At 43.7% G+C, this 13,937-nt stretch overlaps 1 protein-coding gene across 1 annotated transcript in view; it reads left to right on the forward strand.

Annotated features, from left to right (window-relative positions):
• Positions 1-13,937, forward strand: part of LOC125485503 (laminin subunit alpha-4-like) — a 40,715-nt gene that overhangs the window by 2,224 nt on the left and 24,554 nt on the right. Inside the window, exons 3-8 of the mRNA XM_048608548.1 lie at positions 532-671; positions 2,592-2,777; positions 2,855-2,991; positions 3,741-3,894; positions 6,878-7,011; positions 9,010-9,169. Of these exons, the coding sequence (XP_048464505.1) occupies positions 532-671; positions 2,592-2,777; positions 2,855-2,991; positions 3,741-3,894; positions 6,878-7,011; positions 9,010-9,169 (911 nt within the window). The remainder of the gene's footprint in view (positions 1-531; positions 672-2,591; positions 2,778-2,854; positions 2,992-3,740; positions 3,895-6,877; positions 7,012-9,009; positions 9,170-13,937) is intronic.

Genomic DNA, 13,937 nt, shown 5'->3' on the forward strand with positions numbered 1-13,937 from the left:
GTTAACTCTGATTTTTTTTCTTCACAGTTGCTGCCAGACCTGCTGAGCTTTTCCAGCAACTTTGTTTTTGTGCCAAAGATTCTAAAGCAGGGACTGTACCTCAAGTTGAAAGTAGGTATCAGTCATGTTTAAGAGTACCTTTGCCAACTGTACTCCAGCACAGAAGGGACAGTAAATTTGAAAAACATGAATGAAGGCATCTGCCACATAATTCTTGTCATTCCCAATTTTACAGTGAGCAAAATTAATGGGCGAGGAGTGGGGAGATTGCGAACTGGATGTGCTCACTGTCTATGATGTATTCTCCACTTGGGGAGTAGGGATTCCCAGTGAGGAAGGGCAACGCTTACCCTCAACCTTTTGCCTACACAAAGTTCAAATTGGGTGCAAAAGCTGAAGAAAATCATCCTTCTATCTATGTTAAAAGTGATTCTGGGTCCCAGCAGCAGGTTAGTTGCGTAGAGCAACTTTGGAGGGTCGTTTTCTTTTTTTTTCTGAAAGCTTTTGTGTCTCCTTGTATCCCTCCAACAGTGGCAGCTCTGAATGAAACCATCCCACTTCTCCTGGATAAGTTAAATAAACTGGAAGTCCGGAACCAGACGTCAAATATTTCTGCAAGCATTGATCGCATTCGGGTATTGATCTCCCAGGCCAGAAATGCTGCCAACAAGGCAAGTGTTCAATGGATTTTTTTTTAGCGTTACAGAATTATTAAAATTTAAATGCCCTGTTACCCTGATGCACTTGTGTAGTACGATCTGCCTGTAAAGCACATAAGACAACACTGTACCCGAGTACGTGTGATGGTTTTCCATCAAATCAATTACTGTCTCTTGTATTGTGGTTTGGTGGTTGCTTTGTGACAATGCTTTACAGTTTTGTCTGTGATCAGTTAGTTGTAAAATTCCTGAGCTGCAGAACTAAATGACCATAATGCTTCAGGTTGCAGGGTTGAAAACATTTTTTCAAGTGAAATTATTGAGTGTACAATTTAGCTTGAGACGCTGCTAGTATTGAATAGTATCTAATTACAAAAATGATGTATGTGTCTTTAAAAAGTACTGCGTTACACTGATATTCACTTACCACATTGAACTTGTGAGGGCCAGGCATATTTGAGAAGTGATTTGTTGCAGCATGACACCCTGTAATAAAATCGTGCATGCTTCTAGATTTACCAAATGCAAAGCCAGAATGGTATAACTCTGCACAAAAACACCCCAGAGACGTTCCAAAGTCTAATATCTAAACAATAAGTCACCTCATATAATAAATCACACTGCTCTTTGCAAAGCTCAACTCAAAATATTTGTCATGCCATTAAGCATTCCACTGGATGCCTTTGTACTGTCCCCTCTCATTGATGTAGAAAATTGCCCTCTGCTTTTCTCGAGTACAGGAGGAGAGAATGGAAAATGCAAATAATGAAGTAGGTTACTGAGGATTTAAGGTGAACTTCCATTTTACAGTTCAGGAGACATACACTCCAATCTCCATCAAGCCCTGGAACAGGAACAAATTGTATCACCACAGGGATATCCACAGGGGGAGGCAATGGCCTGCAGGTATTACCAATGGACTGTTAATCCAGAGACCCAGGGAATGTTCTGGGGACTCTGGTTCAGATCTCACCATGGCAGATGGTGGAATTTGAATTCAGTTTTTAAAATCTGGAATTAAGTGTCTAATGATGACCATGAAGCCATTGTCATATGTGGAAAAACCCATTGGTTCCTTAATACCATTCAGGGAAGGAAACTGCCATCCTTACCTGGTGTGGCCTACATGTGACTCCAGACCCACAGCAATGTGGTTGACTGTCAGCTGCTTTCTGGGCATAGCCAGCAACGCCCTCATCCCGTGAATGAGTCAAAAAAAATTTTACAATACACATAATTTGATAAAACCATAAATGTATGAATAACATATTACTTGTCTGGATTTACAAGTATCTAAGATACCAGGATTACAAAACTGAACAGAATGGCCTTTGGTCCTGCCGCTATTAGGCTCCTCTATATTGCTGGGAGGAAGTGAGACTGCTCCAGCCATCATTTGATGTTGGACAGCAGAGTAACTGCTGTAGAGGCAGAGGGTTAATGAGGAGATAAAACTTGACTGTTGTTGGGACATGTCTGGAAACTGGGATGTGTCATCAGGTTGCGAGAAACAACAGAGTAATCAAACATGATGAAAGGTGGAAGTGGGGGAGCTCTAGGGTTAGCCTTGTGGATGTAGGAGACGAGAGAGATTGTAGGAGATGCGCTGATCACATTGTGAAAGAATGGAATCCAGCTGAGGTAGGTTGTCTGGGGTATGTGGAGGGTAGGAGGACGATAAAGGACAACTGACAGAGGACAATGCAAGATTTTGTAAACTTTTCTGCTCAGGGAAGGTTGGAAGCGTATGGATATTAAAGTTTGGGTTTGCCTCCTTGGGGCCTTGCCTTTGGTGCTACCATTTTCACAGTTTGAAACAACAGCATGAACTCTCAAGTGTACAAATATTTGTAGGAAATGAAGAGGAAGGTGGTACATGCTCAAACCTTCAGCATCTAATAACGTTCCAAACAACTCTTCCTCCCTCTTCAGGTCAAGGTACCAATGAAATTCAATGGCACTTCAGGTGTGCAGGTACGATCGCCTAGCAACCCTGATGACCTGAGGGCGTACACCTCTCTGACGTTCTACATTCAAAGAGAACAAGCTCAGAAACGGAAGAGAAAGCAAGCCACGAGTTCCTTCAATCAGTTTGTTCTGTACCTTGGCGGACAAAATGTAAGAACGATGAGCTGTCGATTTTTCTTTTCAGACGATTGTATTCAAAGGTTTTAACAGGAGCTCTTCCTTTGTAGCCTCACGGGGATTACATGGGCGTTGCTATGAAGAATGGTAAACTGGTGTGGGTTTACAAACTGGGCAGCGAGGAGGCCACTCTGCAGGCAGACTCTGATGTCAGCGGTGATAGATTTGACACCGTCAAGCTGGAGAGGTACATAAGTTGTTTCTCTGCTTTTTCCATCACTCAAGCCTGGAAATCACTGTTGGGATCAGTGTAGGAGCAATTAATGAGCTGGAATAATTATCACTCCTTTCTGATTTAATAGCGGGCTTAAGATTTTTTAAGAAAGGGCTAGATTGGGTGTTGAAATAAACTCCAGATGGGTGTGATATTACCATGATATGTGCACATCTGTGGATATCAGTGACATTCATTTCCAGGCAGTTAGCTATGACATAGCTATGGGGAGGCAGTGGCCTAGTGGTGTTATCGCTGGACTGTTAATCCAGAGACCGGACAACATGCTGGGGACCCAGGTTCAAATCCTGCCATGGTAGATGGTGGAATTTGAATCCAACAAAATATCTGGACTTAATGATGACTGTGAATCAACTGTTGATTGTTGGAAAAACCCATCTGGTTCACTAATCCCCTTCAGGGAAGGAAACTGCCACCTTTACCTGGTCTGGCCTACATGTGACTCCAGACCCACAGCAATGTGGTTGATTCTTAACTGCCCTCAGGGCAATTAGGGATGGGCAATAAATGCTGCCTAGCCAGTGCACCCTCATCCTGTAAATGAATTAAAAAAAAAGTTCCCTAACAAAAGACAGCATGCTTTTTGTGACTGAATGTAGAGAGGACTGACACTGAAATGGGATGTTTCCCACACAATGGAGGCTGACACAGCTGGAGTTATTTCCAACTTGTCTTTAATTCACCACTCTTCCCCTCTGCAGGATATTACAATATGGCCAAATCTCATACAGTATTGAAAAAGGCACTGTCACTGAAACCAAAGGAAATGGATTTGCTAAAGGCAATGCTGCCTTACTGAATCTCAGCCCTGAGAATGTTGTGTTTTATGTTGGTGGCTACCCGTCTGAATTCACTGTAAGTATAAAGTTGTTATTCTTTTTGTTTTTTGGGTGGAACATTATATCTAACTTCATTGAGGAAGGGGCAATCATCGCATCTTCCTCAGAAAATCACAGACACCTTTCACCATCGAGTTATTCTGGCCATTATTTGCCCTCTAGTGGTGAATTTGCATAGGACAGGCAGAAATCGGCCATTCAACACAACAAGACCATATATTGTTTCAAATGCTCCTCCTGCCATCTTTTCACTCTTTGGAAGAAGAAGTTTCATCTGATTTCCTCACTGAATTTCTCGTTGACCTCTCGTTGATAAGTCAGCGGTTATGCACTGGCCCAAAAGTGGAAACATTCTCTCTCATCTACTCTGTCAAAACCTTATACAGTATTCAAGACTTCCGTTGGGTCTGCCTTTATTTTTTCAGGGGATAAAAGACCAACCTGTCCAGCCTTTTCTGATAAGTAAACTCAGGTATTCTCATGTCATCTCCGCAAAATTTCTCGGCAACCTCTCCAGTGCCTCTGTACTGTTTTTTTCCAACATGAAGATCGGAACTGCATGTGGTGTTAAGTGTGATCTAACCAAACTTTAATACAGATTCAGCATGACTTCCTTACTTTCAATCTGACAATGTTTGTTCAAACTCAGTGATACTGAGAAGTTCCTATGATAGGAGTGTATTTTTGGACACAGAAACCAACAGGCAATTTGTCTTACTTGTTAAAATTTATTTTCTTATATCGTTTCTTTTCCCAGTGTAGTTATACCTTATTAATATATTTTGCACAGATGTGGTTTCGGGTTTATATCACCGTTGTAGTGTAAATGATGCCACTAGGTGACGATCTTGCACTACTTCAGCTTCACATCTATCAAGTGCTGCCAAATGGACCATGGTCCCAGATATTCTGGTGGTCAGAGTATCGTACCTCTAAGTGTACATCTGCTGAGCGGTCCCTGCACAGGGATTGGTGAGCCGATGCCATTCCGAGCATTGACTTCCCGTTTTGGAAGCTGCTGCCATGCACAGACCTTAGAAGTTTGCAGAGCAGAGAACGTTAATTAGAGGAAGAATTGGTCGATGGAACAGTGCACACTGGAGTTGTGCATTGGGACCATGTGGAATCTAAAACGTTGCATTGTCCTGGATATTGAAGACTCTAATGGGCAACTCCCCTGTGTTCAAGAGAGAGATTCGATTAAAGTCGGTGAATTTGGCGGATTCTGCTTCAGTTTAGCTGATAGTTACACAGGAACAGTCAGAGGATTAAAACCTTCTCACTTTTTAACTCTTCCCACATACACGTATACATGCGTACAAACATACATACACGCGTGCATGCACACACATGCTCTCTCTTGCACACGCACATGCACCATACTCCATTGAACATGAATACAAGGTAAATTTGTAGAAGAAAATGCAAGATTAGAGACATCTTTTTCAGTGAGGAGGTTCAGTCTGGAACTTACTGTCTGGAAATATGGTGGAGGCAGATTCAAATGAGGTACTCGATGGCATTAGATGATTATTTGAACAGAAACAATATTCAGGGTTATGGGTGACAGGCAGGGGAACAGCACTACTTCACTATGCTCTTTCAGAGAGTTGGTGCTGACTCAACGAGCCTAATGGCTTTGTTCTGCACTGTAACAATTTTGCAATTAATTGCGATTATTTCACACATGCCCCTTGTCCAGTTTAAGAAACGCCTCATCCTTCTCACCTTACGTTCAAGCCATTGATGTCAACTGTGAGAAACGAAAAACTTGCGTTTATGTAGCATTTTTCACAGCATGGTTTCAAAGTGCCTTCCAGCCAATAAAGTACATAGTTGAAGAGCAGCCACTGCCATAATACAGCAGCCAATCACAGCCCTGAAAGGTCCTACAAAGAGCAATTTGATAATGACCAGACAATCTGTTTTTTTTTTTGTGTGATGTTCACTGAATATCAGCCTAAATCTTGGGCTTCTCTTTAAAATAATTCCCAGAGATCCTTTATATCCAGCTGACAGAGCAAACAGGCTTCAGTTTAATGTTCTGACTGGAGGACCACACCTCTGCCAGTGAAGCGTCCTACCTGTAGTGCACAGGACTGTCAGCTTCTGGAATAATTCTCTTGATCTGTAGGAATGTCCAGGGGTGAGGACAGATTGGAAAGCAGAGTTGAGGCCATAGTTAGATCAGCCACGATCATATTGGCTCACCTCAAGGGACTGTATGGTCATCATCTGCTATTTCTTATAATCTTCTGACTTGGAGGTGAGAGTACGTCCAACTTAGCCACAGTTGAATAGATACAGAAGATCCCTCTCCACTTCTTCAATGTGCAACACTGCCCTTCACTCCAAACGTCTCTTTAACACTTCCAAGGGGAAGGTGGGGCCTAGTGGTATTATTGCTGAACTGTTAATCCAGAGACCCAGATAATGCTCTGGGGACCTGGGTTCAAATCCCGCCATGGCAGATGGTGAAATTTGAATTCAATAAAAAAAATCTGGAATTAAGAGTCTAATGATGACCACGAATCCATTGTTGATTGTCGGGAAAAACCAATCTGGTTCACTAATGCCCTTTAAGGAAGGAAAATGCCATCCTTACCCGGTCTGGTCTACATGTGACTCCAGACCCACAGCAATGTGGTTGACTCGTAACTGCCCTCTCGGCAATTAGGGATGGGCAATAAATGCTGCCTGGCCACCAATGCCCTCCGCCCGTGAATGAATAAATTTTTAAAAACCTGTTTTCGGTGGTGAGTTATAACCCTCCTAATTCTTTTCCCCTTCATGTTGTGCTGTACTGTACAGTGCCTAAAGTTCAACGAAGTTTTTGGAAAGAATTGGAACATTTATAAACCTCAAGACTTCACTAACTATTAAACATTAGTGAGAGAATGTTAAATGCAAAAACCTAGTATGTTTCAAGAGAGCCTGGAAAAATAATGCACAAAGGTGAAGGTTCCTCCCACTCATGAGAGCATTGCTGTCTCTTCCAGCCTCCTGAAACTTTGAAGTATCCAAACTTTAAAGGGTGCATTGAACTTGGAACCCTGAACGCACAGGTGATCAGTCTGTACAACCTGGTCCAAACGTTTGATCTGAACACCACAGCAGATGAGCCCTGCAGGAGGTAAGAACAGGAATGAAATGGGGTGATTCAGTTAATTTCTTTTATATCCAAATGAAGCCCTCCCCCCCAACCCACCTTGTTACAAATGTCCATTCCTGTAAGTATTCCGCATGTCAAACAGTGATAGGGGTTTTTCCCCCTGGCTACCACTGGCTAAATGGGAGCAGCTACATTTCCACCCCACAGTGAGATACGCTGTCATGACTGAGAAGGTGAACAATAAATGAGGTGGCAGAGGTTGAGGCAAACTGAGCCACTCGATGACTGAGGCATTGCCATGACAACCTGCCCATCAATCGCTACTCGTTTCTCCTGTGGTGTAAATGATTGTGACGGTTGGAAATTTGTCATTCTTGTGTTTGTCCTGATGAGTGCAGATCGAAGAGTTTAAGCAGCATTTCTGGCCTTGCAACAAAGAAAGGGGTGTGGGGGGAGGTTTTCTCAGCCATTTCCAGAACAGAAATTTGGCTGTGGGGCAGTTCCTCTGCCATTTTTTCTCTGCTGTTGCTGCTGCCGCCAAAGGGGATTGGCAGCAGGAAGGGGTGGGGTGGTAACTCACTGTGTGGCCCCCACCTCCTTGCTCCATTTTGACGTCTCCCTGCCACATGCCCGCGGGGCCACGGTTATATAATTCATTGTCGTGCCTCTCTGAAAGCTCTCAAAACACAACCAGTCATTTCAAACATGTGGTAACATCCCTCTCCCCACCATCATCAGTGTGTTCGGTTTTATTAGTAGAGGGATTGAGTTTCGGAGCCATGAGGTCATGTTGCAACTGTACAAAACTCTGGTGCGGCCGCACTTGGAGTATTGTGTACAGTTCTGGTCGCCACATTATAGGAAGGATGTGGAAGCATTGGAAAAGGTGCAGAGGAGATTTACCAGGATGTTGCCTGGTATGGAGGGAAGGTCTTATGAGGAAAGGCTGAGGGACTTGAGGCTGTTTTCATTAGAGAGAAGAAGGTTAAGAGGTGACTTAATAGAGACATACAAGATGATCAGAGGATTAGATAGGGTGGACAGCGGGAGCCTTTTTCCTCGGATGGTGGTGGCTAGCACGAGGGGACATAGCTTTAACTTGAGGGGTGATAGATATAGGACAGATGTCAGAGGTAGGTTCTTTACTCACAAGAGTAGTAAGGGCATGGAATGCCCTGCCTGCAAAAGTAGTAGACTCGCCAACTTTAAGGGCATTTAAATGGTCATTGGATAAACATATGGATGATAATGGAATAGTTTAAGTTAGATGGGCTTCAGATTGGTTTCACAGGTCGGCGCAACATCGAGGGCCGAAGGGCCTGTACTGCGCTGTAATGTTCTATGTTCTATCATCCTTTCCCCACCTATCCCCCCCCCCCACCTCACCCCCCACCCTTCCCTTCCTCTTTCCTCTTCGTCAACACCGCTTGTGGCTCTGACTCAACTCTGTTCCTGTTGTAAATTTTAAATAGATCAAAATCACAAAGTTTATTGTAGGTTAGAGGATTCCTGTACACTGCAGCTTTAAGGTTTGAAGTATTTGTGTGAGTCATAGGAACAGGACCAGGCCATTCCACCCCTTCCACTTTACCTTGGAAATCGAGGGTGTGGCTGATTATCAAGTGATACTTTCCCCTGATTTCACACTCGATTTTACCAAAGTACAGCTCAGAATGATACCCTATCAGTCGGCATTCAGTGACGTTCACATCCTGAAGGAGCCGGTAGTTATACAGATGGAAATCAGTTCCGTGTTTGTAAATAAAAGCAAAATATTGTAAATCACGAAATTTGTAATTCAGTTACGGAAAACACTCAGCAGGTCAGGTAGCTTCTGTAGGGCGTGCCACAGTTAATGTTGCAGATTGATGACCGTACGACAGATGACAAGTCATCGGCCTGATGTGTTGGCTCTGTTTCTTCCCTCCACAGATGCTACCTAACGTTCACCAATAGCATTGATTGCTGCTGTAGCAGTCTCCCACAGCATTGTCTTTAATTATTGTGCTCCTGTTACAGGTTCAAATCTACTCAAGGCCCAGACAGTGACAGTGCTTACTTTGATGGCACAGGTTATGCTGAAATCAAAATGCCAGGTTCATTTTCCTCTGTGTCTCGTTTCGAACAAGAGGTTCGCATTGTTTCTTACTCTGGAATCCTCTTCTTCATGCAGGAAAAGGTGGGTCTTTCCCTTCTCATTTTCATGTGATTGACATTAATCCTCAACATGTCCAAACTAGCTGTTTGCTGGCCTGTCCCAGGTTGCTGATCCCCTCCATGTGGTCTCAATGCCGCAAAGTCACCTCGATTTGAATGCCTTCCACCCGGAGTGTGATGCCCCTCGGGGCTAGGCCAGCCCCTGCCCTATAGGTTGAATAAACAGGGAGGATGCGATGCCTTTCTTACTGCATTTCCCCAAGCAGTCTCACCTTGCAAGGCAGCAGGAGAGGGGTCGGCCAGTTACACCATAGAGCTGGTTACTTTGTACAACCCTCCCTAGGCCAGGAATTTTGGGACATGTACGTTTATGTAGATGACTAATTTAACCCAGAGAATGCACCAAATGAAACCAATCCATGCTCCTTAGAATGCCTCAAAACCAAGGGGTTCATTTTTTTTACTGTCCCTTTCCTAATATCTGTGGTGTTCCAATCTCGCTCTGGGCATCAGGGGCCTTTTGGTTCCACACTTAATTCATTTAATTTGTCTTTAATTCATGAATCCAGACACTGCAGACTGTTCAGCTGTGGAAGCAGCACAGACAAACCTCAGCCTCTCCTGACCAGTCAGCTGTGTGCTGCGAATAGGAACAGGGTATTTTCACTCCTCCTCACCAACCCCGCTCCCTCCCGGCCCCACCTGGAGACATGGAAGCTGATTGTAGCAGCCTTTTAACTTATTGTAGACCAGGAAACAAACCTTGAATTATCCTGATCTGGTTCCAAATACAACAGAGAGGCAAATCTAATAAGCCCTGATGAACGATTCTTTTACTGATTACTGTCGCAACAAACAGTTTTTTGTCTCGTGATGTGATCTCTGCTTGTGATTCACACGAGTGTTTTTAGAAGCAGTTTTCTTACAGGGATTGGCTTAGCCTTGCATTCATAGTAAATTACCTGCTAAACTTACGGCCTGGTTCGTTAGCTGTGACTGACTCAGTTATCAGAGAATAGTACAAGTCCTACAGTGCCATCGTCCAGCTCCCTATCCCTGCACAATCTGAATTGAAAGGAGATCTGGTCCTCTTTTTAAATCCTAATGCAGCCCATGCTTGTGTAAACCATAAGTACAAATACCAATTTACATGTTTCACTGAGTTTACATCTTTCCGAGTTTCAAATCCTTTCAGCCTCTACGCTGCTCGTTTTATTTAGAACACAGCAGGTACAGACTATATCCTATCTATATTGTAGTACGTGCAGCAAATGGAACCATATCTGTTCTTCAGCTAGAGATAAGGAAAAGTCAGGGAGCTGTAGACCAATTGAGCCTGACATCGTTGGTGGGTAAGCTTTTGGAGGGGATTTTGAGGTACAGGATTTCCAGATATCTAGAAAGGCAAGGACTGATTAGGGATAGTCAGCACAGCTTTGTGTGTGGGAAATCGTGTCTCACTAACTTGATTGAGTTTTTTGAAGAGGTGGCAAGGAAGATTAATGGATGCAGAGGGATTGATGTTGTCTATGTGGATTTCAGTAAGGTTCCGCATGGTAGACTGGTTAACAAGGTTATATCACATGGAATTCAGGGAGAACTAGCCACTTGGGTACAAAATTGGCGATAAGGTAGGAAACAGAGGGTGGTGATGAAGGGAGACAACAAGGTGCAGGGCTGGATGAACACAGCAGGCCAAGCAGCATCACAGAAGGGTTGCTTTTCAAACTGGGGGCCTGTGACCCGCGGTGTCCTGTGGGAATCGGTGCTGGGTCCACTGCTTTTTGTCATTTATATCAATGATTTGGATGTGAATATAGGAGGTATGTTTAGTAAGTTTGCAGATGACACCAAAATTGTTGGCATTGTAGACAGTGAAGAAGGTTTTCTCAGATTACAACGGGACCCTGATCAGATGGACCGATGGGCCAAGGAGTGGCATCTGGAGTTTAATCTAGATGTGAGGTGTTACATTTTGGTAGGTCAAATCAAAGCAGGACTTAAACACTTAATGGTAACATCCCAGAGAGTGCAGCCAAACAAAGAGACCTTGGGACGCAGGTTCATAGTACCTTGAAAGTGAATTTGCATGTAGACAGGGTGGTGAAGAAGACATTTGGTACACCTGCCTTTATGGGTCAGTGCATTGAATATAGGAGTTGGGATGTCATGTTGTGGCTGTACATGACATTGATTAGGCGACTGTTGGAATACTGCGTTCAATTGTGGCCTCCTTGCTATAGGAAAGATGTTGTTAAGCTTAAGAGAGTTCAGAGGAGATTTACAAGGATTTTGCCAGGGTTGGAGGGCTTGAGCGAGAGGGAGAGGCTGAATAGGCTGGGGCTATTTTCCCTGGAACCCTCAGAGACTGAGGGGTGACCTTATCGAGGTTTATAAAATCATGAGTGGCATGGATTGGGTAAATAGACAAGGTCCTTTCCCCAGGATGGGGGAGCCCAACACTGGAGGGCATAGGTTTAAGGTGAGAGGGGAAAGATTTAAAAGGGGCCTGAGGGGCAACTTTTTCATGCAGAGGGTGGTTTGTATATGGAATGAACTGCCAGAGGAAGTGGTGGAGGATGGTACAATTTCAACATTCAAAAGGCATCTCGATGGGTGCATGAACAGGAAGGGTTTGGAGCGATACGGTCCAAATGCTGGCAAATGGCACGAGATTTGTTTATGATATCTGGTCGGCATGGATGAGTTGGACCGAAGGGTCTATTTCTGTGCTGTACAGCTCTATGACTTTATATGATTAAAATTTCCTTCCTGTCTATATAGATACAAACGTTTGACTAAATCAATTATTTTCCAGCATCGTAACAAATCTCTGACCTTTTTACTAATTTTCCGTGTAAACGTAAAGTGACATTGGACCAACACTTCGGAAAATTATCAGCGTTTCTCTACGTACAACCTTCTTTGAGCTTAAATATGTCTTTTGGGACTCAAGTGAAAACAGCAAAAGTTTGCAGTGTTTGGGGAAGCCACTAGAGGGAGCCAATATCAGCTGTGTCGGAATGAATTGCATACAGTATTACAATGATGATCATCTGTAGTATGTTTATTTATTTAAAATATTTTTGACATTTATTGTTACAATTTCCCCACAAACCAGTAACTTAAAGATGAGATCAATTTCCCAATGATCTACAGAAAGAATTGCAGGGCAGGTTTTCAGATTTTAAGACTTTCACAGTAACAAATAAGCTGAAAGCAGCGCACAGGCAATTAATACAAATGGAGAGCTACTTACTCACAATCAAGATATTCTTTATAAAAGGTCTTCGCTTTATATTTTGCTTCTAACAGTCATGAAGATTCTCAAAATTAACTTACATGTTCCTCTCAGTTATTTCGCAAGCTCCCTTTTTCCCACTGTGCCAAAGTGAGCCTTTCATTGTCTGTAGAAAATCATTCCTCTCCGTCTTGAGTCTCCTTGAGAACCAAGTGCTTCATCTTCAAACAACAACCAGTTCTCACCAACATCCTGCTTAGTGGTTAACACTGAACGATAGCACTTGTTTCTGGCTCTCCCCCCATGTCTATGGGCTGGCTTCAGGTGGGCAGCAAGATCTAGAATATTTTCGAGCAATGCATCCCTTTATTGGGTGGAAATGCCTGTAGAGATGGATGAGATTTTCCTTCTTAGAGGTGGGTGCTAGCAACAGTCAGACCTACTGTCCTTGGAAAGATGGGTGTGGAGGCTTCAATGAGTGCCAAGAAGTCATAATTAAACTATTAAGGCTCTCTCGTCCTTTACCCTCTTAACCCATCGTCCTTAATACCACCTAACCACCTCCAAGCCCCATTATGCCACCTCATGTTCCTACCCACAAGACCCCTCGTACAGTCTGTGCCAAGCTATGGCATTTCATGCCCTTTCACCCACTGTACACTGTAGAACCAATGGACCCTACAGTGACAATAGGATGCATTTCTAAAAATAAATGTTCCGTGAAAAAAGAAAGCCCCTCGTAATTTCTGATTTCCTCCAAATGAACCTCCTTTACTGACAGATCAGTAAAGATGTCAATCATTGATACCATTTAATGTATCAAAAGTAGAAACTGGACGTACTTGAGCCTTCATGTCTTGAGTTAATAAACATTATTTAGAAATGATTGGAAAGCTAGAATTGTTAATGTTTTCTCTATAGCTGAGCCATTTCAACATCCAAAGGATTAACTCGGCTATCAGCCAAGATTCCAAAGGAGATTTAACTGACAACATGATGCAGGTTCAGATCCAAACCAGAACTCGCCCTTAATTTGCACTATGTGGACCCAGAATGGGATCAAGAATTCCAGTCATCTGATTCCAGCTCCATTTTCATACTTTCATCACGTCTCCTTGAAACTTTGAATATCCAGCACGTGCTCCTGATTAGCTGCATGGGGCGGCTGGAGCTGCAGATGGACTCGCTATGGAGCATCCATGAGGCCAAGAATGTTGTTGATAACACATTTAGCGAGCTGGTCTCACCACAAGTACGGGCCACACAGGCAAAGTGTTGGGTGACCTCCAGAAAGACCAGTAAGCAAGGGCGGGCAGTGCAGGAATCTCCTGTCTCAAACAGATATACCAGTTTGGATACTGCTGGGAGGATGGCCTCTCAGGGGAAAGCAACAACAGCCAGGTTTGTGGCACCACAGTTGACTCTGCTGCACAGCAGTAGAAGAAGACTGGGAGAGCTTTAATGATCAGGGACTCTGTGACAGCAAATGAGCCCCCTCTCACCGCCGCCCCCTCCCCTGCTCACCACCGCCGCCCTCTGCCCCTCTCAC

Source organism: Rhincodon typus, chromosome 19 (assembly GCF_021869965.1).
Source record: "Rhincodon typus isolate 14 chromosome 19, sRhiTyp1.1, whole genome shotgun sequence".
In the NCBI taxonomy this organism is placed as follows: domain Eukaryota; kingdom Metazoa; phylum Chordata; class Chondrichthyes; order Orectolobiformes; family Rhincodontidae; genus Rhincodon; species Rhincodon typus.